Source organism: Manacus candei, unplaced genomic scaffold, assembly GCF_025592945.1.
Source record: "Manacus candei isolate 608988 ecotype Guabito, Panama unplaced genomic scaffold, ASM2559294v1 h1tg000027l, whole genome shotgun sequence".
Lineage (NCBI taxonomy): Eukaryota > Metazoa > Chordata > Aves > Passeriformes > Pipridae > Manacus > Manacus candei.
This window is the reverse complement of record NW_026138075.1, coordinates 2,321,655-2,344,746: the sequence shown is the minus strand read 5'-3', so window position 1 is coordinate 2,344,746 and position 23,092 is coordinate 2,321,655. Positions and strand designations below refer to the sequence as shown.

General features: G+C 39.6%; 1 protein-coding gene across 4 annotated transcripts in view; it reads left to right on the top strand.

The window, feature by feature from the left end:
* The window catches only part of GRAMD2B (GRAM domain containing 2B), a 43,081-nt gene extending 34,467 nt beyond the window's left edge, over positions 1-8,614 (top strand). For 3 of the 4 annotated variants that reach the window (XM_051789429.1, XM_051789433.1, XM_051789432.1), the window contains exons 9-14: positions 240-351; positions 1,054-1,176; positions 1,391-1,478; positions 1,929-2,030; positions 3,803-3,896; positions 4,770-8,614. In XM_051789429.1, coding sequence (XP_051645389.1) covers positions 240-351; positions 1,054-1,176; positions 1,391-1,478; positions 1,929-2,030; positions 3,803-3,896; positions 4,770-4,859 — 609 coding nt within the window. In that variant the 3' untranslated portion in view covers positions 4,860-8,614. The remainder of the gene's footprint in view (positions 1-239; positions 352-1,053; positions 1,177-1,390; positions 1,479-1,928; positions 2,031-3,802; positions 3,897-4,769) is intronic. The other variant, XM_051789430.1, reaches the window with a different exon arrangement.
* Positions 8,615-23,092: the final 14,478 nt, after the last annotated feature.

The window sequence follows — 23,092 nt, the reverse complement described above, 5'->3', positions numbered from 1 at the left end:
TACACAGACTTAATTTCTTTACTTAAACAAAGGCAGGGGATGAGGCTTGAATTCTGGTGATCTTATGGATCTTATTTTTCTAACTTGATGTCAGCATCTTGATATCAGAGATTATTCCTGGTTAAACAGTTTTAAAGCTTTAGTTTTTGGTTCTAATTGCAGAGAGAGGTTGAAGGAAATTAGATTGCTTAGATTTAGAACAGGACTGAGCCTTTTTGTGATGTTTTTCTCCCAATCAGGATTTCAATGAAGATTATTCTGATCTGGATGGAATAGTACAGCAGCGAAGACAAGAGATGGAAGAGTCCAGCAGCACAGGCTCACAGACACCAGAGCTGGAATGCTTCCAAGGTGAATGGGATCATGGAGCCCCAAGAAAATGAGCATGGCTTAGCTCTCAGTTATGCACCTGTAATCCCCTTCTGATATGGAATCTACATTCTCCACAGTCCTGGAGAATTATGTGATTTTTGAGGTCTTCCTCAAGTCCCCAATACCTGCATTTTTGTTATTTCGTTACCCTTTGCAATCCACATTCAGGCAGTGACTTGGTCATCAGCAGATCTCAGTTGTCATTACTGCTTCCAGTTGCTTACCCATACTAGGACAGATACAATGTAGGAGCTGTTCCTGCTTTGAAACACAGAAGAAAAATACTTAACACTGCTGCTTGCAATCTGCTGTTGTCTCAAGTTGTTCACCTAATTAGCAGTAATGCTGTGTAGAAACTCACTACATATAAGTTAAATGAGTACAGCAGTACTTGTTTTATGTAGCCCATGCTGAATGTTCCTTCATGAGTTGCCATCTTTCAAAGGATCTGGAAATATACAGACAACATACATTATCCCTTTTCAGTCCAGGTGCTTGCTTTTATTTTGTGCAGAATTCATATGTAAACTATTCCAAGGATACAAAAAACTGCTTTGTACCCAGTGACAGAAATGAACCTTTTAAAATCATCCTCTTCCCCTACTGCTTGACTAACTTAAACTACCAGCAATTTCCCTTGACTTCATATTTCAGCTTTATTAAAAATCTTACTTTTGACAGATTATCATGTCATGGAAACACAGACTCACTTGAAAGTTTCCAAGACTGACACCAAGTCTGTTCGTTCAGATGCACATAATAAACGTGGACCTGATGGAAAAGCCCGAAACAGTCCTCGAAATGGTACGGAATCAAGGGCAGACTCCATCAGCTGGAGTTACTTGAGATAAGTTTGCATAGTTATGACAGTTCACATTATTTGGAAGATCTCTGGCTTGGTTTTCCCTCTGTTTGTATTAGCTGTTAGCTAATTAGCATGTATTAGCATGCTTCAAAACACTGTTTGTATGCTGTGGTCTGCTCCAATCAAAGTAACATTTGGTTCTTTTCCTTGCAGGCCATTCTGAAGCCTTCAGGTTCTTCCACAAAGTGAAGTCCCAGAAGCTCTTATCTCTGAACCACGTGCTTGTGTTTTATGCAGTTGTGTAAGTTAGCAATTAACACCAAGATTGTCCAAATATTAGGATTTTCTTACATTTACAGAATTGATATAATCTAAGCTTCACTGGAAAAAGGAAAATTATTGGGAATTGTGGCCTTTATACTTTTCAGAAATATATATATATATATATATATATATATATAAGCCTGCTGGGACTGGCCTTTTATATGCAAGGGGTCTTTTGATTCAGGAAATGTTTACAGTATTTAAGTACTTGCAGATTCATTTTTTATGTCACTTAAAAAGCCATACTCAAGGCTGAGACTTTCATAACTGTCTGAATGCCAGTGATTGTGTTCCCAAAGTGTTTCTAAGAATGATACCATTGTTATTGAACATGTACATGTAACAATTTAAGTGGCTTTTAACATTAAATTTGTCGGGTACTACTAAAGTTTCCTTAACTGATGTACTTTATTCTTCTCTCTTGCAGTGTTTGTATATTAATATTTTCTACCTTCTACATGAGATATAAAATCAGTGTCCTGGAGGAACGTCTTATGTCCATCACATCCTTTGATTCACATATTAAGGAGTAAGATACAGTCTTTAAAACATTCACTCTGGGGGTTTAAAGTCTTTTTCAAGTCTCTCTCGTGTTCATCTATTTTCTTCAAAAACCACTGTAATATTGTAGTGCCCATGTGATCCTTTAGTGTTCTGTAGTTCTTTCATCTAGCCCAATCTCATCTTTTTGTTTCAGACTATTAGCACAAATGTGATATATCGTGGGGTACTGCTGTCTTGAGAATATTTCAGATAGCTGTGGGTAGCTTCACTGTAAACTGCTGAAGTGAGCAGCTCCTTTCCAGAGCAGTAATCCTTGAAAATGGTGTGACTTCTGTCTTCAGTCTTGATGTCATTTGATTAGTCTAAAATAATAGAACATACTGCATAATCTTTGGCCCAGTACATCTGTCTCGCTTGTGTACCATTTTGTAAAGCTTTGGGCTACCTATATTCTCTTTAGAAACTGATATCCTGTCTTGCTAAAGTAAAAAAAACCTACACCAGAAAACCAAACCAAACAAAAATCCAGACACACCAAGGGACAACAGTTCTTTGTGTATTTGAAGGGGAAATAGGGAAAGGAACCACCATTCCATGAATAGTTCCGTCCTGTAGCTAATCCTGGCTATCATCTTCCCCTGTGGTTAGTTTGTTTGTTTGTTTTGTTGTTGTTTTGTCTCCATGTTTCATAGATAGAAAATATGCAAACATTAAATGGAGAGGCAATACAGAGGCATGTGTTTTCCACAGCAGTTTGCCACCAAAACTTGTGTCGGCTTCTTGTACCTGTCGTAGGACAGAAGGCAGTTAACTGGATACTGCTGAAAATACTAATCAGTTTATTGAGCTTTGCATTAGCTCTTCTCCCCTTCTTTTAATAGATTTTTTCCTGAGCTACTCTGAAAAACATGGCTTCAAAAGTCATTTGTAAAGTCAGTGCAAAACCTGTAGCCACATGCAGCACGAATGGGAATGCTGACAGCTGGAGAAGCACCTTATGAAAAAAAAGAGGGAAAATAAAATTCAAGACTGAGCTGACTCAGGCATCGTGGAACTGTCTGCAAAGTGTTTCAAACCTATACCAAGCTCCTAAATAAGTGTGCTTTTTAATTCGGCTTTCTTTGATGACCCATCCATGAAAAAGCATGTCGTTCTGACATTACACTTTCGGTCATATCGAACAATGACTGGCCTGCTTATGATCCAACTGCTTTCAGCTGTCATCTGTGGAAAGCTGTAGGACTTGAGTGCATGTGTGAGAAGAGAGAGCTAAGCTCTTCATAAAAAAGGGATAGGAAGGAAACGGTTCTCTATCTTAAAGGGGTTTGTATTTATATGTTACCAGCAATGCAAGGAGCGGGGTAAACCTGCCTCACATAGTAGGTGACGTCAAAAGCCTTTTTCTCACTTCTGGCATATTTTTATTAACAGAATGCTGTGTCGCTCTTCAGAAACTCAAGACAGTCCCATTTCTGGTGTTCTAATCCCAAAGAGTAAAAGATACAGGAAGGAAGATCTAATGTGCACTTCTGCATTCTCAAGGGGGTGGGCTTTTTGCTTTCCTCCAAGTCACAGGATGTGGAACTTATGCACCTTTTCAGTGGAAATAGCAGTAAAGTTTTACATCAAAACTTCTGGAGAATGAGACCACATAAAGAAGTGACTTAGTACTTTGTTTGTATTAACAAGTACAGTTCACAGTGTTGCCACTGTGTTGCCTTCTATAGGTGAATCCCAGTTCTGTTTTCCTCTTTTTTTTTGAGTCTGTCACACTTACTTTTTCATTCCGTTTGACAGAAATCCAGTGCACCAAGGTTTGGGATCTCATCTGCAAATTAATGCTGATGCCCTTTGTGATGAGTTAACTGCCAATCTTGTGAAATTGGAAAAGGTAACATCCTATGATATAATCAAATGCTGATAGACTAATCAGGTTCTTGCTATGTTTCTGTGATCTGTTATTTTGAAAAGTGTCAAGTTACCTCCAGACTTGATACCAAAAACTGACACATTTTCTTAGACAAAGGACTGGTTTTTGAACTACAAATTAACCCAAGTATAATATTGGTATGTGTAGAAATTTTACCTTGACCTGATGCTTATAACTAGGAATACTGTCCCTGAAGTGGACACTTCAGGAGTGATTATTACATGTGGTGATCTCAGTTCTTCTTTTAATATATCAGGGCTAAGGATTTTTAACTTTTGTGGCTGTTTGATGAATTTTCCTGTTTGGGGCTTTTTTTTGAGTTTTGCTTTTTTGATTAAGAAAAACAATGCTGACTTTCATATAACTGCAAAACTAAATGAATTTGGTGACTTAAATTGAAAACTATACATAACAAGAGGGTGTGCACACCTTATTTCCACTTCAGGTGTTGTGGTGTGCTAACTTTGGCCAGCAGTCAGATGCCCACCCAGCCACTCTCTTACTCCCCTTTCTTAGTGGGGCAGGGGGAGAAAATAGGAGGAGAAAGCTCATGGGTCAAAATAAGGGCAGAGAGACTGCTTACAACTTACCATTGCAGTCAAAACATACTCGACTCCGGGGAAATCAATTTAAAATAGTACTAAGTTAAAATAGATTTGAGTATTGATAAGCAAGGACAACATAGAACACCCATCCTCTCCCTTGCGCCACGCTTAACTTGACTCCTTTGCTGCTGACTCCTAACCCGCATGGGGCTAGTGGGGGGATTACATTCAGTGCATAACTATTTTCCCTCTTCTTCTCTTTTCTTCACCTATTTTCCCCCTGCTGCAGTGCGAGCTCCTCCAAGAGCCCCAGTTCTCAGGAAATGCATGCTTTGGCATGGATTCTCCATGGGCTGCGGTGTGGACATCTCTGCCATGAAGCACCTCCTCCCCCACCTCCTTCTCAGAGTTTGGGGTTTCTTTTGCTGTTTCCCATCCTCTTACTCTCCTTCTGTCTCTGTGTGGCATTTTTTCACCTTTCTAAAATACTTTGCCAGATGCTCCACCACCATCATGGCTGGGTTGATGCGGTGGGTCCATCAGAGGCTGCTGAAATGTCTGTGTCTAGCACGGAGCAGCCCCTGATTCTTTCCCACAGCTGCTGCCCCTGCAGAGCTCATCCCACCCTGCCCCCAAACGCTGATAAATGCATCCAGTACAGGTATATGAAATGTTGCGTGTTGGGAACACATACAAAGGCCAAGAATGACAAAAGTACTGGTGGAACAAAACCAAAAGTTACTTGAATTCCTATGTGCTTAAGTCACATGGGATATTTTTGCCTCTGTTTCTAAAACTGAGTCTGTGCCAAGGTCTTTCAACACCTTTTTTCCCCAAACCAAGTTTCTCAAATAGCATAAAGCTAAGATTATATAATAACACCTCTGTGGCACAGATTTTAGAAATACTGCCAAAAAGGAGTTTCTTCCCCACATCTTCAACCCCTTGTCAGTGGAAATCTAGAGTAATGCTATCATTACCCCTCTCTGTGCTCTGAATAATAACAGTGTGAGTACAAGGGGAAAATGCTTTCCAGATGGTTACCAGATAGAATCTTTAGCCAAATTAGGTCATTTAAGAGGTTACTGCTTTCTAGCTGTCTGGCACAGGCTGGCAAGATGGTTCATGGGAGGCCTTATTTCAGTGGGAAGCCAGCCAGCCAGCCCTTTGCAGCAGGGCTAGGCACTTTCCCATTCCCTTATATAGTCTCTGCTTGGAGACACAGTAATAGGCAGCTGGATGGCTGGATCATTCAGCTGTTCCCTGAGAAGTGACCCCCCCTTAAGTCGTGTGGTTTTTTCATTTGGTGTCTACAGGATTGGACCCTTAAAAACTTACTTGACAGCTGTTCAAGACAGTGAAGTGTTCTGCATACAAGATAAATCAGTATTGCCCGTAGCTGCATAATGCCACATGCTGGTTCTCTCTAATCTAGATGAGCAGTGGTTAAAACAGAATGTTTGACCCTACTCTTTGTACTGAAAAACTGGTAGAAATCTAATAGCTTTTGGTTCTCTGAGCAAAGTTACTACAGTTGCTTAACAGTTTCATATGCTTTAGTGAATAGTGGTGCAGCAGCAGAGGTGGTGTAAAAAGTTGCAGTGTAGCTTGTCGTCTCTCCACTTGCTTCTTCTGTGAGTGCAGCACTGTAAACTGGAGCACAGAGATTATCTAGATTGAAAACTAAAAACTACTTTGCAGTTAAAAGATGTTCAGTGCAAGAGTATGTTGCAATGACTTTTTCAGTGTGACCTTGTGATTTTTACAAGCTCTCCTTTATGCCTGGAGCCAAGGAACTACCATGGCTTACCAAAATTCTGCTAATTTGGCATTTAATTTTATTTAACGGGTTGTTGAAATGCACCATGTGTGTCAGAGGATAAAGTGTTAAATGGGGGGGGGGAAATGTGTCTTAATATTACTCATTCCCTTATGCTAACTGATCTTGTTAAAAGGAAATTAATGTTTGTGTTGTAACTCTTAAAAAATTAGGTACTTCTTACTGTTTCCCTTTCCCCAGAATACCACTCTTGAAAACGGTATGCATCTGGGATAGAAATCATGAAGTAGGATTAAAAAGTGGTATCCTTGAACAGGAAGTAAAAAGGCTTCTCAGATAAAAGCCTGAAAGTAGCTGGGACTAAACCTTCTGTAACCAGTGACTGTGAGTTACTAAGATACTGACATATCGAGTACTTGTGTGCCAGGGGATGTGACCTACTATATTCCCCCCTCTCTGCTTTTAAGGACAAGGAGAGGAAAAGTGGAAAAATAGGCTGTGTAAAAATAGGTCTGTACAAATTATCCTCGAGGATGCCACTGGCTAGCATTGCCTTCAGTGTAGCTGAGAGGATGACCTACAATCAGTGGACTAAGCCTGGCAAATGGGACACATCTCCTAATGGTTAGAAGACCTTATTTTGCTGTGCACACATCATAGAGGAAGCTGTTACAAAACTGTTTGAATTATCCACCTAAACCATAGAGCTGTGACTTGGAAGAGGCCTTTATCAGATTTGGATCAAGCTCAAAATAATTGGTTTTCTTGTCCCATTGCTTCAAGCTGGAATTTTATTTCTATCTTATTTTCTCATACCTAATGAAGGAGAGAATCTGTAGGAGAAAATTGCAGGAGATACTCATAATATAAAAGCTAGGTATTGTGGTGGTCAGTCGTATCTAGGTGTTTCCTTTGATGCTAGTGCAGGAAACATTTAACAGGAATACCACTGGTATGAGTAGGTGTGACAGAATTAACATTCACAGAGAGTATATTGAAAAGCATGTCTTGATTTTATTTTTTATTTCAAATGCAATATAACACTTCTTGTGTCCCCCCGTTTCCTTCTCTTTTTCTAAGATACAGAACAACTTACAGAAACTTCTTGAAGATGGTGAATGAAACATTGTTGTTCTTGGACTGCTTCAAACCTCATTCTTCCATCGTGACAAACAGTTCCAAAGGAGCTCTGCTGGCCAGAGTTCAAGCTTCTTTATTTTCAGTCCAAGCCAAGCTTAAACTACTGTAAAGCTCATGTCATAATGCAAAAAGTCAGTTTATTCTTGAACGTATATCTATATGTTTTGAAAACATACATGGTTTGATCTACATGTATCTATGTGTTTTAAAAATATGGGGATTTTTCTTTCTCTTTTGTGTGTGAATTAGTGGACTTTATAGCTTGCTTGATTCTAGACTTGCTTACACCAGTGCAAACCTGGTCCATATCCTTTTACCTCAACATTTGCTTTATGCCTGTTGTCATACAAATGTAAATGTGAAGAATTTCAGTCATGACTCATGTGCTGAAGTGCTGTGTGAATGAGCAGGTATCTGGTTTAGCTTTGGTTATGGAACGGTGCTGTGCTCTTCATTTTTACTTACTTCTTTGCACCCTGACATCCCAAAGATCAGAAAATAGATGCCTCTGCATTTGGGTGTGCAAAGTCCTGAATGTTTGAGGCGTGCTCAGTTCTCAGGTGCTGTAGAAAAGCTCAATTTCACCTTCTGTGACATTGTATCCCCACTGAGGGTAAGGTCTGTTTCTGCTGGGCATTCAGTTTCTATTGGAGTAAAGCTTGAAATCTGTATGGATTTGCCAACTTACAATCTAGTTGTTTATGAATGGCAGAATGGGTGTGACACATCTGCACAATTTAGAAAAGCCACTTGGTTTTTTTTGTCCACTCTTTGTCATCTCTGTCCTTTACGTTAGTTGGTGTGAAGACCCTCAGTCAGCTTTCCTTGGAGTTGAATGGGGTTTTGGTTGGCTGAGCAAGTGCAATTTATACTCCAGTTAGTGGAAATCTAGCCTTGGTATGTGACTCCAGGGACTGGATATTTCCACATAATAGGGACTGGCAAATTAATGGTGCAGCAATATAAACAATCAGTAGAATGAATGATAAAGTGGACACCTGCTTTGTTTTATCACATACTATTTTTTTCAGAGTGCCTAAGATGGGGATTTTTAGCTTTCTGATTCACCAAGCAGGCTCATTAGTTTTTAAAAGCAATATTTAGGATAATAACAACTACTATCTATAAAGTAACAGTATTGTTTGTAATATGCTATGCATTTTATAACCATTTCTGTGAAATGTACCTACTATGTTTAAATAAACTTTTTTAAAGCAAGCGACTTGACTGTAATTTGAAAGAACCCAATTCCATCCATCAGTTTTAGTCAAAGGTCATAATTATGAGGCTTATACCTTACAGTACAAAGTTTGTGCAAAACCCAGTACACAACAGAAAGGGTTAGGAACTGTATTCTGCTACTGTCCTTGCTCAATTGTACATGAGATCTTCCCAGACTGCAATAAGAACACTACAAGCAAATTTGGCCCCCAGAGTTTTAAGGAAATTTTAATAACTTTCTCAAGGTCCTCAGGCTTCCTCCTTGAAGGATATGGGATGAGTATTGGCATGCTTGGGCAGCTTAGAGAGCCCTGTGTGCTCTAACATGGCTGCCTGGCACAAGATTCCACCAGAGCACAGTATGTAAGAAATCTATGATATTTGACTGTTCTCCCTATTGAAGCCTTTGCTTCCTCAACTATCGTGGCTTTATTGGAAAAATCAGTTTCACAAGAAAAGTGTTGAAATAAGTAGGTTTATTTTTTTCCTTCTTTTTTTTCTTTATCCCTGCTCTTTTCTACAGTTACATAGCTTATGTAATGTTTTGTACTCTGACCTCACTCTCTACCTTCTCTACTTCTCTCCCTTGAATTCTGTATCAGTAACAGAAGTCTGTAGCTCTGTTTATGGTTGAAAAATTGATGCCACAAGTCACCTTTATCAAAGGAACTATAAGAAAACTTGGTTATATCCAGCAGCTGAACTGAGTTAGCCAGTTACTCCATTATGTTGGAAACTGTGCTTTGCTATAGGAGAACAAGGAGAGATATAATATTTGGCATGTGCCTATGCATATCAGGCAGGCTAACTCCTTATCATTAGCCATAAGTGAACAAAATAATTACTGGAGGGAATGAGTAATCAGAGGTGGAAGTGTGCCCTTTAGCCTGTTACTGCAGCGTGCCAGGGGAGGTGAGTCTGGACAAAGGTGTAATGGTGTCCTTCAAACAGAGGAAAACAAACTAAGCTCCAGAGAAAGAATTGTCTTGTGACTTGGAGGTCATGTGAGCTCACTGATGCAATTCAGTGTGGCCACTTCTGTTGCTACCCTCGCCCTCCTTTTGCTGGAGGGAGGAGAAGGATGTCCTTGGGAATGTCACCCTTTTCAGGTGTCGGTGTGCAGTTGGGCAGTGAGAAGTGCTGAGGTACTTCAAACAGAGCGTGTGCAAGACCCTGCACGGACAAAGTTTGCAAGCAAGTGGAGTGATTTAAATCCTGTGATTCAATCTTACACATAGAGAGGAGGGGTTTTGCCACAGTCGTGTTTGAGAGGAAAGTACCAACAATGGTAAGCAAGGAAAATCTGCTTCCTGTGAGGCTGGGAGTCTGTTAAAGAGTAGGGGGACTTCTCCTACCATCTGTGGTAGTGCATACAAAGGCTACGAGGAGGGCTTTTACTTTTTGGCAAAAGTGCAAGTTTGCAGAAATAGGAAAGATGTGTGACTTCAGGGAAGTCAGAAATCCACACAAAATACTTAGCACACACTCCTAATAATGAGCATTCATAATTTGCCGCATAGGCTGCATAGAAATCTGCTTTAAAAAGCCAACTTTAAAAATTCTTCCATGTTTGTTTTTCCAATTTTATCTGTTTGTTGTCCTTCACAGCATAGAGCCTAGAAAAACAGCTAAGTTCCACCAGCCTTGAAGGACCTAATAAGAGTACCAGGTTCTGGGAAGATACCTTGAAATTGCAGATGAAAGGCAAGAGGGGCACATCACTAATGTTTTCTCTAGTTGTGGTTGGTGACCCAGTATTTTTTTCTAAACAGTCTTAGCCCAACCTTCTTCAGTTCATAAGAATGCATCCTGTAAGGGAGAAGAGGCAAACTAAACACTGCTTGATTTTCTTTCTTAAAAAACAATTTTGAGGAAACTCCAAAGACACTTTGGTGCTTGTCAGCAAGAGCCATAGACAACACCTTTCAAAGTGGACTTTGAAAGGAACTCCTGACCTACTGAGAGTAATTTAAAGTGATTTTCTCCACTTCACTGGTATGAACGTATACCAAATTGCTGATAGTTGCTGAGTAGAGGGGAAGGGATGACAGAAGAGAACATGGAAGTATATTATAGGTATGACTTTTTAATCTTTTGGAATTCCTCTTACCTTCAGGCTGCTGTCAATGGAAAGAGTCCTCCTTTCCATTTCTCCCCTCTTCCAGATTCATGGTTGCCACTTTCTTGTGCATTTTTCACAGGTAGCAAAAAGGAGACAAAAAAAGTAATGTGCATTTGGAGAGGCTGGTTGGGTTGAGGGGGTTGTTGAATTAGTTTTCTGCCAAATCATGCGCCAGACATGTATCAAGTTTAGGATACTGTTGGTGTGAAGGATGCAGCTAGCACTCTAAGAAAGAAGTATTATAAAGCCCCCCTCTCAGCAGAACATGAAAAGGCAGTAACTCCCATTAGCATTTGCAGGAAAGACAAACAGTTTTGTGTGTGGTTTTGTGTGGGCTTATTTAATACTATTAACTACTTTCACATGAACCTTCAAGCAGGTGTGTAGTAATGCTTTCTGCTTCCTGCTACGCCTGCACTTTCATTTCTGTGTTTCCACCTGATAGTCAGCTGACAAATGCTAAATAAATCTCCGTGTTGGTGTTATCCAGGCCTTGGCAGGCTATTGCTCAGCTGGTTCAGCTGCAACTGCTAGTGAGGTGTCATTCCCAAGTACAGAGTAGATTTTGCATTTACAGCGCAGGTGTGATATGCAGTAATGATCATGGAAAAGCTGGCTGTTTAAACAGAAAACTGAGCAAACATTAAACTGAGCAAACAGTTCCCTTTTGCGCTCAGTGCCTCTGTATGCCTCTATAAACAGCAGAGGAATAATGTCGTTTGAAAGCATTTTACCGGCACCTGCTCTCAGTTTGCGTGGTGAGACTATCTGAGTCTGACAGGCAGATTTGCTCAGGAGGGGAAATTGACTAATCTCATTTGACACTTCTGTGTTTATAGTTTGAACCCAGTGGAGCTTTCTACTAAACATGGTTGCGTATAATGAGACTATACAAAAGGGATGGGGTTTTTTTTGCTTTCTTGGGTTTTAAAATCAGTGTAATACCACTTTATGGTTGTAGCGCCTCTTGATATCCTATTGGTCACTGAACAGCCATAACAAAATATATGCCAGTAAATTTCACTTAATTGTCCCTTAAGTTGCTACTCCCTGTTTGTCAGTAGCCCTCCTGTATTTTAACAAAAAATCAGTCAAATCCATGCAATAAAACAATGTACAATATACATGAACTCCACAGCATTTAAGAGAGTTTATTCCCTGAGCTTCATGCAATGTCATGATCCCTGTCACTATTGCTGTCCAAAATACAGGCATTTCACTGATACTTATATAGAGGGTTTTTTCAGACCTTCTGTTTTTCTTCCTGGGGACATCTACTGAACCGCAAGATTCCTTTTAGTCAAAACACCCATCAAGACTGTGCCTACTCAGATTAAGTCTAAGATTATTTGATGACAAGGCCTATATCCTGTGCTTAGGAAACCTTGACTACACCTGCTATTGATAGGACCCTCAAAGGGGGTGATCCCCAGAAATAACTGATGAGAAATATGCTCTGAGAGAATACCAGCAGGGTTAGTATGATAATCAGGAGTTTTTGTCTTTCTTCTGCACCTGGTTTCATATCATAATTTACAAACAAGGGGGCAGGCTGCAGCGTTTTACCAGGCAGACTTTGAGCACGAATTCAAGGTATGCCAGAAAAGCCTTTGCCAAGATTGTGGAAGTATATATACAGAACTATAAGAATATTCCAGATACCCCCTATTAAGTTAGAAATGCTTTGCATGAATCACTTTACCTATTTTCACCACTATGGGCAGCATTTGTGCCAAAAAATCTTCCCTCTCCTGCAAGGCCAAGAGTGTAACTGTAGGTGTAAGGAGTAACCACCCTGAGTTGGATGTCTGTTCACTAAATAAACTGTACCAAAAAACATGGAAATCAGCTCTTGAAGATAATTGTCCAAAAAATTATTGCCCATATGCATTTCATATGGACTAGGCTCCCTAGCTGCCAGCCTCTGTGAATTCAGTCTAGATAACTCTTCCCCCCATTGTTTTTTTCCTTTTGTTTGTTGTGTGTAGAGCCTGTGCCAATGTACTGTATTCTTTATGTGACCTTCTTACCTTGCCAATTTCTGTACTGAGTTCATTTGGAAACTGCTTAGAAGTTCATTATGTTCTTAGAGTTGAAAAGGTATCTTTCAGGCTTTACATAACCAACAGCAAGCTCATGTCATGATGATGTAGTAGCTGCATCCTGTTATGGAGGTGTGACATTCTACATTAGGCTTCATAACAAGGATTTATTAATCTTTGGCAATGCAGGTAGTTTGGACTGTACAATAAAGGCCTCTTCAACTGCTGTTCTCACATAATGGTATTGATAAGGTAATTTTCTACTGACTAGGCATTTTAGCTGTGCTTAGCAGGAGATTAAAGGAAAATCATTCCAATGTGCTGCCAAGTACAAAATTAAAAACCAGCTCTTCATACTGTCTTCAAATAGATGGATAAGGGTTCCCTCCAAGAAGAAAAGGTAATGAGTAACTTAATTAAAACCTTACATGCTGAACCTGGCACACAGGGCAGATATAGTTCTGAATCCTTCCCACACTTAGGGCTTGCTGTCATGGCAGCGTGCACACATGGGCACCTTCTGGAGCAGAGGCAAGGTGGGAAGAAAGTCAGCTTGTACTAAGAGCTGTTTCCATGATGTATGTAGTGAACTATGAACTTTCTTTCACAAATGAATCATGAAAAATAAATGCCTTGACCCTGACTTACGATAGTAGCGTGATGTCCTTTGGTGTTTTTCCCAGAAACTGTTCTAAGCAAAGCCACTAACAGCACACATGAAAAAACCAATATAATCTACCTGAGCTGATTTGGAAATGGTCATGCTTCTAAAGACTCTGATCAACAGTAATGGCTATAAGGAAGAATGTTGCTGAGTGAAAGACAAACTTCTTGATTTTAAGAACACATCTGACACACTTCTCTTCCAAGTCCCTTCATACATTTCTGGTTCTGAAATCACTCTTTGACCATCACAGTAACTCCTACCACAAAAACTTGAACTAATGAAAGTACAGGATTTGGATCAGGTTTAGGACTAAAGAAATGAGAGTGCTTAGAGTTGGTTATTGAGAGCTCCAGTACTTAGTTACTCCCTTCTTCTGCTTACAGACCATTGTCTGCTTCTATTTTCCATCTTGTTCTACCAGATGTGTGCTGGATCCAGAAGCTGATCTGGTAAATAGTAACCCATCCAAAAATAGTTTTCCACCAGAGATGTTGATAAGAGTCTGTAAGACAGTCCAGTATCAAATGCAGGCCTGTTGAGCAATGCCTGAAATAATGTTTTAGGAGTTTTGCTGACATTAGTACCTTTTTTCCCTCTATTGTTTTCTGTGTAATTGTATGCCAAGAATATTCTGGGGCAATTTCTCTGTACAACTGCCCTGTACACCTACCTCTGTGCTTGCCCAAGGAGCCATGGGCACAGACAAGTGAGATTGACCAAATGTGTCAGCAGCAGTAAGTTAGGCTTCTGCACAGCTCTGGTTTTATTCAAACTGTGAGCATCAGAGAAAACTCCTCTTTTTTTTGTTAGTTTGTATTCCCTCCAGGAGCAGTTAGAGTTACCTAATGCAATCAAACCTGTACTACTACTTGCAACTAGAGGAAATCAGACCTTCTTTTAAAGCTGTGACAACTTTTAGTGGTAAAGTTGGAAGCACATCTGTCACAGCAAGTATGCCTTGGGATAAGATGTACTTCATGCTATGCACAATATTTTTTACTCTCCTGCAAAAGCAAGGTTATATGCTGGCATACTTTGTTGGAATTTTTCTTCTTTTTAAATAGTGAAATTAGTCTCCAGGCGCCAACACCAAACAGAAATAATCATCTCCTGCATCTCTTACTTTCTCTGCTTACCAGTTTTCCAATTCATCTCTTTGATGAATTAGTTCTGGTCTGCTGTAAGAAGCAGAGCTGTTATATCCTGTGTCTGTTTTAATGCTTATAATAAGCCCTTAAGTACTAGAAATTCTATTTATAGTTCTGCATTTTTTGAAAATTGTCATTCTTTTTGTTTTGGAGATATACAATAACAACTGTACATTGTATTATATAGTGTTCTTTTCAAGGTTTTGGGTTTTCTTTTCTACCTTTCTGAAACCTACATTTTTTGTTGGTTTTTTTTTGTTTTTTCCAGCTCTCAGAGTAAGAGATGTTTCAGCTAGTTTGATTTCTGGAGTTTGAATATTTATTCTGGTCTGAATCAATCCATTCTTTCTTTTACAATGTGCAAGAGTGTACTGCAAAAACAGATGTACTCAAATCCCATTGGAAAAACAGAGAAGTTAATGCCTAAATCATAAAAGGTGATTTTTTTTTTCTCTGACAGTTTTTCCATCAACTAAAAAGTTATTACAATGACCCCAAGCATAGTTGAGTGAGTGTGTAACAACTGTGCTATTTGAGCCACTAAATTATTATAACATGGTGTCCCAGGCCACCCTAGAAGGGTACTTGGGAGCCTGGACTTGGAAAGCTCAAAGCAGTACAGGATTTCCCCAGTCATCTATTCCTTGCTCTGTCTGAGGAAGTGCCCAGTGCAGAGCAGTTCTGCTTCTGTCACCGCCAGGCAAAGACCTTCGATAATGTACTGGCAAAATTTTAAATCTCCAGCCATTTCACCACTTTGGTAGCTGTTACTTCTCCTGGTGATACCCACCACTTAAAGGTATGTGCCACTGCTGTTGGACAAGGGGATGCCCTTCTAGTGGATTCTCATCCAACACTGTGGATTCTCATCCAGCATCCAACTCTCATGTCCTGGAGGAGAGAACTATTCCTTCCTATGTTGGTCTTGACACGAAGATTTCATAAGCAAATAAGGTTGCACACAGGCTAACAACTGCAACCTCATGACAGGAAAGTGCAGCACTGTTACCAGTCTTGGAGGGATGAAAATCTTTGAATGCTGCAGAAGTTTGTCATCATTACAGAGTAATGGGGATGTGCCATGCAAGCAAATGAAACACAGATAGATGGTCTATGCACTGGAATGAAGTCTTGATGTTTCCTCCAATATATTTGTCCTCATATATCTCATGAGTCTAGAAAAATTTTTGCCAATCTTGTTAAGGAAGTCAGTAGAAAATCTGCTCCACCAAAGAGAGAGTATGAACAGCCTAAATTATGTTATGAATAAGAAGTTGCTCAAAGAACAAAAGTCTCTGTATGTTGGTCTTTTTTGGAATTCCAGGGCATTTCCCCACTGCTTTGCATCACATACAATTGCATAACACATATGATAATGCAATTGTGTTATACTAAGCATTGTTATACAGTGTGAATTGCTGCAGTGGATGAGTCTATACCAGCTCAGAGGTCTGAGCAAACAGTGGTTGAGGGCACTGACAGGCTTTTGGCAGCAATGCTAATGACTGACAACAGAGAATCTGCACTGTGCAAGTGTCTGCCAATCTTCTACTTTCAGTATAGGTTTATGAAGGAAGGGAAAGTCAGTAATTTTCTTACCAATATGTAGTTGGCATAGTGAGGCACAGTTCAGGAAGTGTGAATTAGTCAAACAAACAAAAATATCCACTCACAACTCTGTTGAGGCTCAGTGGTTCTTCTTCCTCCTCTTAAGTCACGAGCAATTGATCAGTTTCTCTCCTAGGGCTGGTTGATGAGTGAGTTGCTCACCTGGGATTTTACTGGCAAAAGCACGTGTCATGGGCCACGGGAGAGCAGAGTGCTTTGGTAACCTACACTACCTGTGTTTCCACCACCTCTCTAGCACTTGCAATGAGCAATCCTCACAAAACACTTGTGACCAACTACATAATCTTCATCATTATCATTATTATCATTACTAACAATAATGATATGTTTATTTATCTCACCACTCATATGGTTGAGTGGCTAGTATCTTTCCTGAGATTAAAAGTTATTGTAAAGAAATCAGCATTGCCTGATCCTTAAGGATTTAGTCATTCATCTGCCCAACTCACTTCAGATCCTTGCATATTTCCATCTCCTCTGCCATTAAGCACTTAAATGAAGCCAGCTGTGACTGTTGTCCAAACTGCCATCCATTGCTCTCCTTAAAAACCAGCATTGCTGTCACCCTACCTTCACCACCTTCCTGGTCATGTGCTGCTGCTTCCCCTCCCCACCAGTGGGCCTGTAGTGCAGTAGCCCTAATATGCTTCCAGGAAAATCAGCTGGGATTATTTTGTGCAAAAGTCCAGAGTGCAAAGGTATGTTGCATCAGCTCTGCTGCATCAGCTTTGCTAAATAGATTAGAGCATCTGAGTAATCAGTTTGGCAGAGGAATGAGGAACTGGAAATGATGAGTGTCGGGGGTAATTACACATTCATCTCCTATGGGTAGATGTGGAAGATGCTGCTTTATGTTTCTAATTCCCTTTTGGCAGCACTTGCCTATGTTTAAGACTGAGGTTGGATATACACCCCTGGACATAAAAGAAAACATTTACAACTAGGTTTTGTAAGGTGCCCTGTCCTTGTTCAGAGAAAACTTACTGAATTAGGCAGGCAAATGCTTTTTGACATCTACTGATAGAGACTTGGCAGTGGGCCACAGAGGGAACAGCATTGTTTCAGAGAGCAGCACGTGTCCTGACAGCATGTCCTGTGTGGGAAAGAACAGGATGAGGCAACAGATTAACCAAGAACCTGTTCAGCCTCTAATTCAGTGCACAAGGTAAAATCCTGCTTTACAGTGCTCTGGCCACAGCTATACAAAGGAAGATGTCTTTGTATTGAAATCTCTGTGTTTTTACCTTGCAGTCACTGCACCATGTGACTGTGGAGCAAAAACAATTCCTCTGGACACCTTGTAGACAGGACCAGACCTGTTTCAGTCCAAGATGCTCATGCACTGCTCTCACCTTGCAGTCAGGCTGTCACGTTTGTGGCTGACACAGCGGGAGGCCTTTATTTGGTACCTCTGACCCCTGGCAATCTGCCCTGCTGATGAGAAACTGGGAGGGCATCTCGCGAGTGCAGGCTTCCACTGTGGGCCAGGAAGGGCAGCAGAAAAGGGCAGACAGCTTTTCTCATCTCTTGGACAAGTAGAACTACAGAACAGCATATTGCAGAAAAATTCAGCTTCTCGCAAGCTCTGTCCTGGGGAAGAGCTGTGAAGGAAATGATCAGAGCAGAGATCAGGAAGAACTTGATTTTTGTGCATTGGTTGCACTCACTGTATTCATCTTGCCTTCATGGAAGAAAGCAAAAATTAACACCTTGAGTCTTAATTAAGCAGTCTGGTAGATCCAGATTCTCTATCCCCAGCAAATATCAATCTAGAGTAATTACATAGGATTATACAAACAGAAACAATGCTAAGTCACAATAATGAGGAAAGAGCAGAAATATTTTCTGCTCTGCTCTGATCATTTACTGAACTATAACAAAAGTTGACTAATCCCTCAGTGCTGAGAAATGAAAAGCTATAGAATGACGAAACAGATAATTAAAATAAATGCAAAGTTATGGAGATGCTAGAGAGCATATTATGTTAGTCTATAGGTACTTAGGGGGAAAATTATTGTTTTGAGTTGGGTTATATCTGCTGTAATTCGGTAACAGAACTTGGTTTGATCTCTGGTAGAGAAATAATGAAAGACCATGATTTCCATGTTTTAATCCACATTGCAGAAGTTTTCTTAGCAGCTTAAATACATAATTCAAAATATAGTTTCTGAGTAGCTGAAGGCCATTGTAAGCCAAGCAAATCACTTATTTTTTGCAACCTAGTGGACCCCAAAATATTAATGTCTTATCCCAGTTTCAAAAAAGCCCCAAAGAAACAAACTTACACTCCGAGGAATGACAAACTTCTCACTTACAGTAATTAGGAAATTTGTGATTTGAAGAATTCATAAAAATTGAGTGAACTATTCTTCATATTTACTATTTCCCACAGGAACAACACAACACGGAATAACACAGGCTCAGTACCAGGAAGGGTTAGCCTTTCTGTGAACTTTCAGTATTTGTTGTTCAGAAAGAAGAAGGCAGTGAACACCCGGAAGAGAAAATGATATGATCAGCATGCAAGCTGGAGTACTTAGACAAATAATGGCTGACATAAATCTCACAGAGATTTGAAATGCATGGTTTGCAACATCAGAGATGATTTTTAAAAACAAAGACCAGAGGGACTGGTGTGGTGTTTTGGTTTGGTTTATTTTTTTCACAAAACATGTTTAATGACATTGGGACAATTTTTACAGCAAAGAAAACATTAAGAGAAACACAACCATCGAAACAAGAATGTTTCTTCTGTTCTGAGGTGCCTGTGTTGATAGTGGGTATTTTTGTTAATCACAATAGATAGTTTTGACAGCTATTAGATTCATGCCATAATCAATGAATTCTGAACAGGTTTGGAGGTTTGGGATGATATTATACCATAGTGAGTATGTCTGTTTATGCTTAAATATGCCATAAATGTAAACTTATGTGTTAGCTTAAACTACATCTGACTCCTTTCCCCGCTCTTCTCACGCAGTAATTCTCTTATCCTTTTATATATTTGAAAACATGCTCTTTCAATTTATCCTATTTTGCACACTCTGCTCCGCCTCCCATTTGCAACAGTCAGACCTCCCCCAGCATCCCCCATGTAATATCCAGCACCTAAAAATATGGTACTGGGTCCTGTCTCTCTACAATGCTGCCTGTGTCTTTCTTCAGATTTTGCAGGGAGTCACTTCCACATTGAATTGGCAGGGGGAAAATAAATAAATCAGCAACACAGCTAACCAAAAAATATGGGAAGGCAACGAACAGGCAAAACAGGGGGCCAACAGCCAGTGTTGGTTCAGCTGGTTGTGGAACAGCAATGCTTGACCTACACTTTTTAGATTTCCTACTTGTGCTCCATTCCTTTTTCTATGCCATTAAGTTTCTGTCTCTTTTGCCTTCACTCCATGATCCTAAATATCCTCTCTTTCAACTGAAGTCCTCACACTGTTTTTTTTTTAACCTACAAGGACTTAATATAGTAGCAAATCTTTGGAGAATAGTTCGGCTTGTACTGTATCATGAAACATCACCATAACCTTATTCTGCCATTTGTTCTGCTTTAAACCAAGACCATAAATCAAGTGCTGTCTGAGTTAAATAGAGAGGAGGAGGAGTGTCTTTACTCTTTATGTGGCAAACAGATATCCCCTATTTCTCAAACATATAATCAGGAGCACATACAGGTGTAAGTGAATACAGTCACATATGAGCTAGAAGGAGGTTTGTGTTCCAGGGTTCTATGAGAATTCTGCATACTTCTTCAGATAAATATATTCATATAAAAATACCAGCAATTGTGGTCCAAACTGTTGTTAGAAGAAATACAGCTCAAAGAAAAGCTGAGTGCTACTACACTTTTTAGATACTTTTCAAGTGCAGCTGTCACACTGGACTGAGATGTTTCTATCATTATAGGTCAGTTTAAGTCACAGGCCAGTGAGTGAGTAGCCTCTTAAAATTCATAAAAGACAGGAGACAATAAACACTTAGTTCAGGAATTAAATAAAATCCTTAGGAGCAAAAGATATTATATTTATCCTCTGTTCCTCCTCTATCTCCCATTTTTAAACTCTCATGCTGTGATTTCATTACCTCTGTAACAGTCCTGAATATGCAAACAGGTGATATTAACTTCACTATCACATCTGTGGAGGTTTGGGACCCTGTAAGGATAGTGCCAGGGAAGTGCAAAACACAATTGCCACCTATTGCCAGCTTTCCAGACTTTAATGTAGTGCAAAGATTTACCTTCCCCTGAAGTTCAAAGATCTAGCTTGCACTATTTGTTCCCTATTAGCCCACCTTGAAATCAGGCTTCAGGAAAAAGAGCTGTAATGCTGGAGAACAGTAACATACTGGGTAAAGTATGTATTAAACCATTTATTCTTCCCTGGAAAGGAGTACCCGGCTGAAACATTATTATTTATATCCTTTGGGTTTTGAAGTTAATGTTTTATATAGCCATTGCACTAATCAACTGAGGCTTTTGCAGAATGCAATGTATTTAATTACTAGCTCAGGAGCAGCATTCCCAGATGTACTGGAACATAAAAGACATTCAGACAAAGAGGTCTGTGTTTTACACAGCTGGCTAGCAAATGCAAAGGCTTTAGCCTGACCAACAGCGACACCAGGAGGAACACAACGATTTTAAAAAAGGCTCCACTACACTCTTCTGTGTAAGTCCCTGTCCCAAAATGCAGGTGCATTTCCCTGTTAAGTAGTGAGCTGTATGGAAAATCAGTGCTAATAATTAAGCAGAAATGAAAGACTGATAACAAATTATCTACCTTTGTACCACCTATCCACAGGCAAGCATGCTGAAAATGCAAAGTAAGGCAAGACACTTCTCTCTGCAAGGAACAGTTGCAGCAGAAGTTTGCAGACAGAATGCAATTAATCCATCAGTTTTCTAACACCTGGCATGTGCAAATGACAGCAGGTTTTACTGATCAAGGAATACTAAACAGAAAACACTAAAATAAGTCTTTGCTAAGCCAGTGTTTTTACTCAAGAATTTGATTTTATGTGATTAAGTCAGGAAAATAAGAGTATACACTTCTCCAGTACATGGCCAGCACCTTAATGCAGCACCAACATGGCCAGTGATTCAGAAGAAAATCCAGGCAAAGATGTCTCCTGTAGTTTACACTTTATCACACAGTTCCTGCTGAGATTAATGCTGAGATATAAATGGACTAGTACTGGCTAATGAGTCTTGAGTGCAGCAGCTATACATATGGTTTCTTGTACAGGAACATAGACAGCTGCCACAAATTAAGAGATCTGGCAGCCATGTGGTTTTCAACTTGTTCAGCAACAACACATAAACAGAAAGACAGAAACACTGCAAGAAAACAACATGATACAACATGAATGGGCTGGTATGTTAGTACTGAAAGATAAGTGAGCACTTCCCTGGTTCTTTTAAATTCAGCACTGCAGGATCGCTTTTTGCAAAATCCCAAGCTGAGACCTATTACTGGCAAGTAGTATTCTTGGTTCCTGAAAACAGTCCCCATACCAGCTCTGCAATTAGAAACTGTGATAGGATACAATAGAAGAGAAGCAGCCTGCAGCTCACATTTTCACCATTCATTAAAAAAGCAACTGCTTTGTTTATCAGCAAAAATTAAATCAGTAGAATTTTCATTTTTCTTCAGGTAATAATATCACAAAAAGAAAGGAAGCTACTTGCAAGACTGTTCCATCAAGGTCATTTCACAGTAAGCAATACTGTGCTAACAAATGAATTATTGATCACGTGTCATTTAACACTTGTTATTCACTGGTGTTACACACTCAGTGGTAATTAAGTTTATGCAACTGTGGAAGATGCTGACAGAATTTGTATTAAACTGCAAGTTCCATTATGTTGCACATACCAGTAGCTCCAAGACACACTTTATGAATTCTCAAAATTGCTTTGCTTGGGTGAGATAACCTGCTGACAGCTAATGCAGTTTACAATCTCCTTAGTGGACTTTCCAGATTAAAGCAGAAACTGAGAAACTGGGAGCTTATCATGTCTTTAAACCTCCTTAGATTAATACTTCATCATAATCATAACTGCTCACAGGCACCTAAATTCTTGCCAAAACATACTGCAATGTGCAGCTTTCTTTAAAAGTCACTCTTCCCAGAGCTACTTCACTGGAAGTCACTCAGCTAGTCAATTCAGGTAGGAATGTTCAACACCACATACCTATATATATAAAAGGGTGGGGAGAAGCAAATTGCAAAAATAATGTAAGGTATTCAAAGCTGTCTGGAAAGCAGATGAAGCATTATGATTACATGCTCTGAGGCCATACTAGTAGTCCATGCAGATAACAGGATCTTTGCAAAAGTCAGGATGAATTTGTAATCTGCTTAGGTAGAGAGCACATAAAGTCGATCTAACACGCTTACTCATAACATACAAAGGTAGTTACACAAGTATTTCAAGCCAAATCCTCTGTAAGACTACTCAAATTTTGTATTAAAGAAGGGACTGCTATGTATCGAAATGTCAATCTAACCTCCAAAAGCAGTTTAGCATGGTTTGCTATAATCACCCTCTTGACCACATTCTCACACTTTTTCCATTCATATTCATTTTCAGATAATGATTTGAAGACTAGTCAAACATCAGACTTGCCATCCCATTTTTGCCTCATTCATGGTCTGAGTGCACATATCTAAAGCCAGATGGCAGAATCAACCTTATTATTGTAAATTAAATCACTGGACTTGTGAAATTATTTTACCCAAAAAGAGTAAAAAAGAGCCTTTATTTTCAAGAACAACAGAAGTGACCTGAGGCTATCAAAATACTATTAATAAGCAGCAGAGAATTCTTATTTTTCATTGCTGAGAGTTTCATA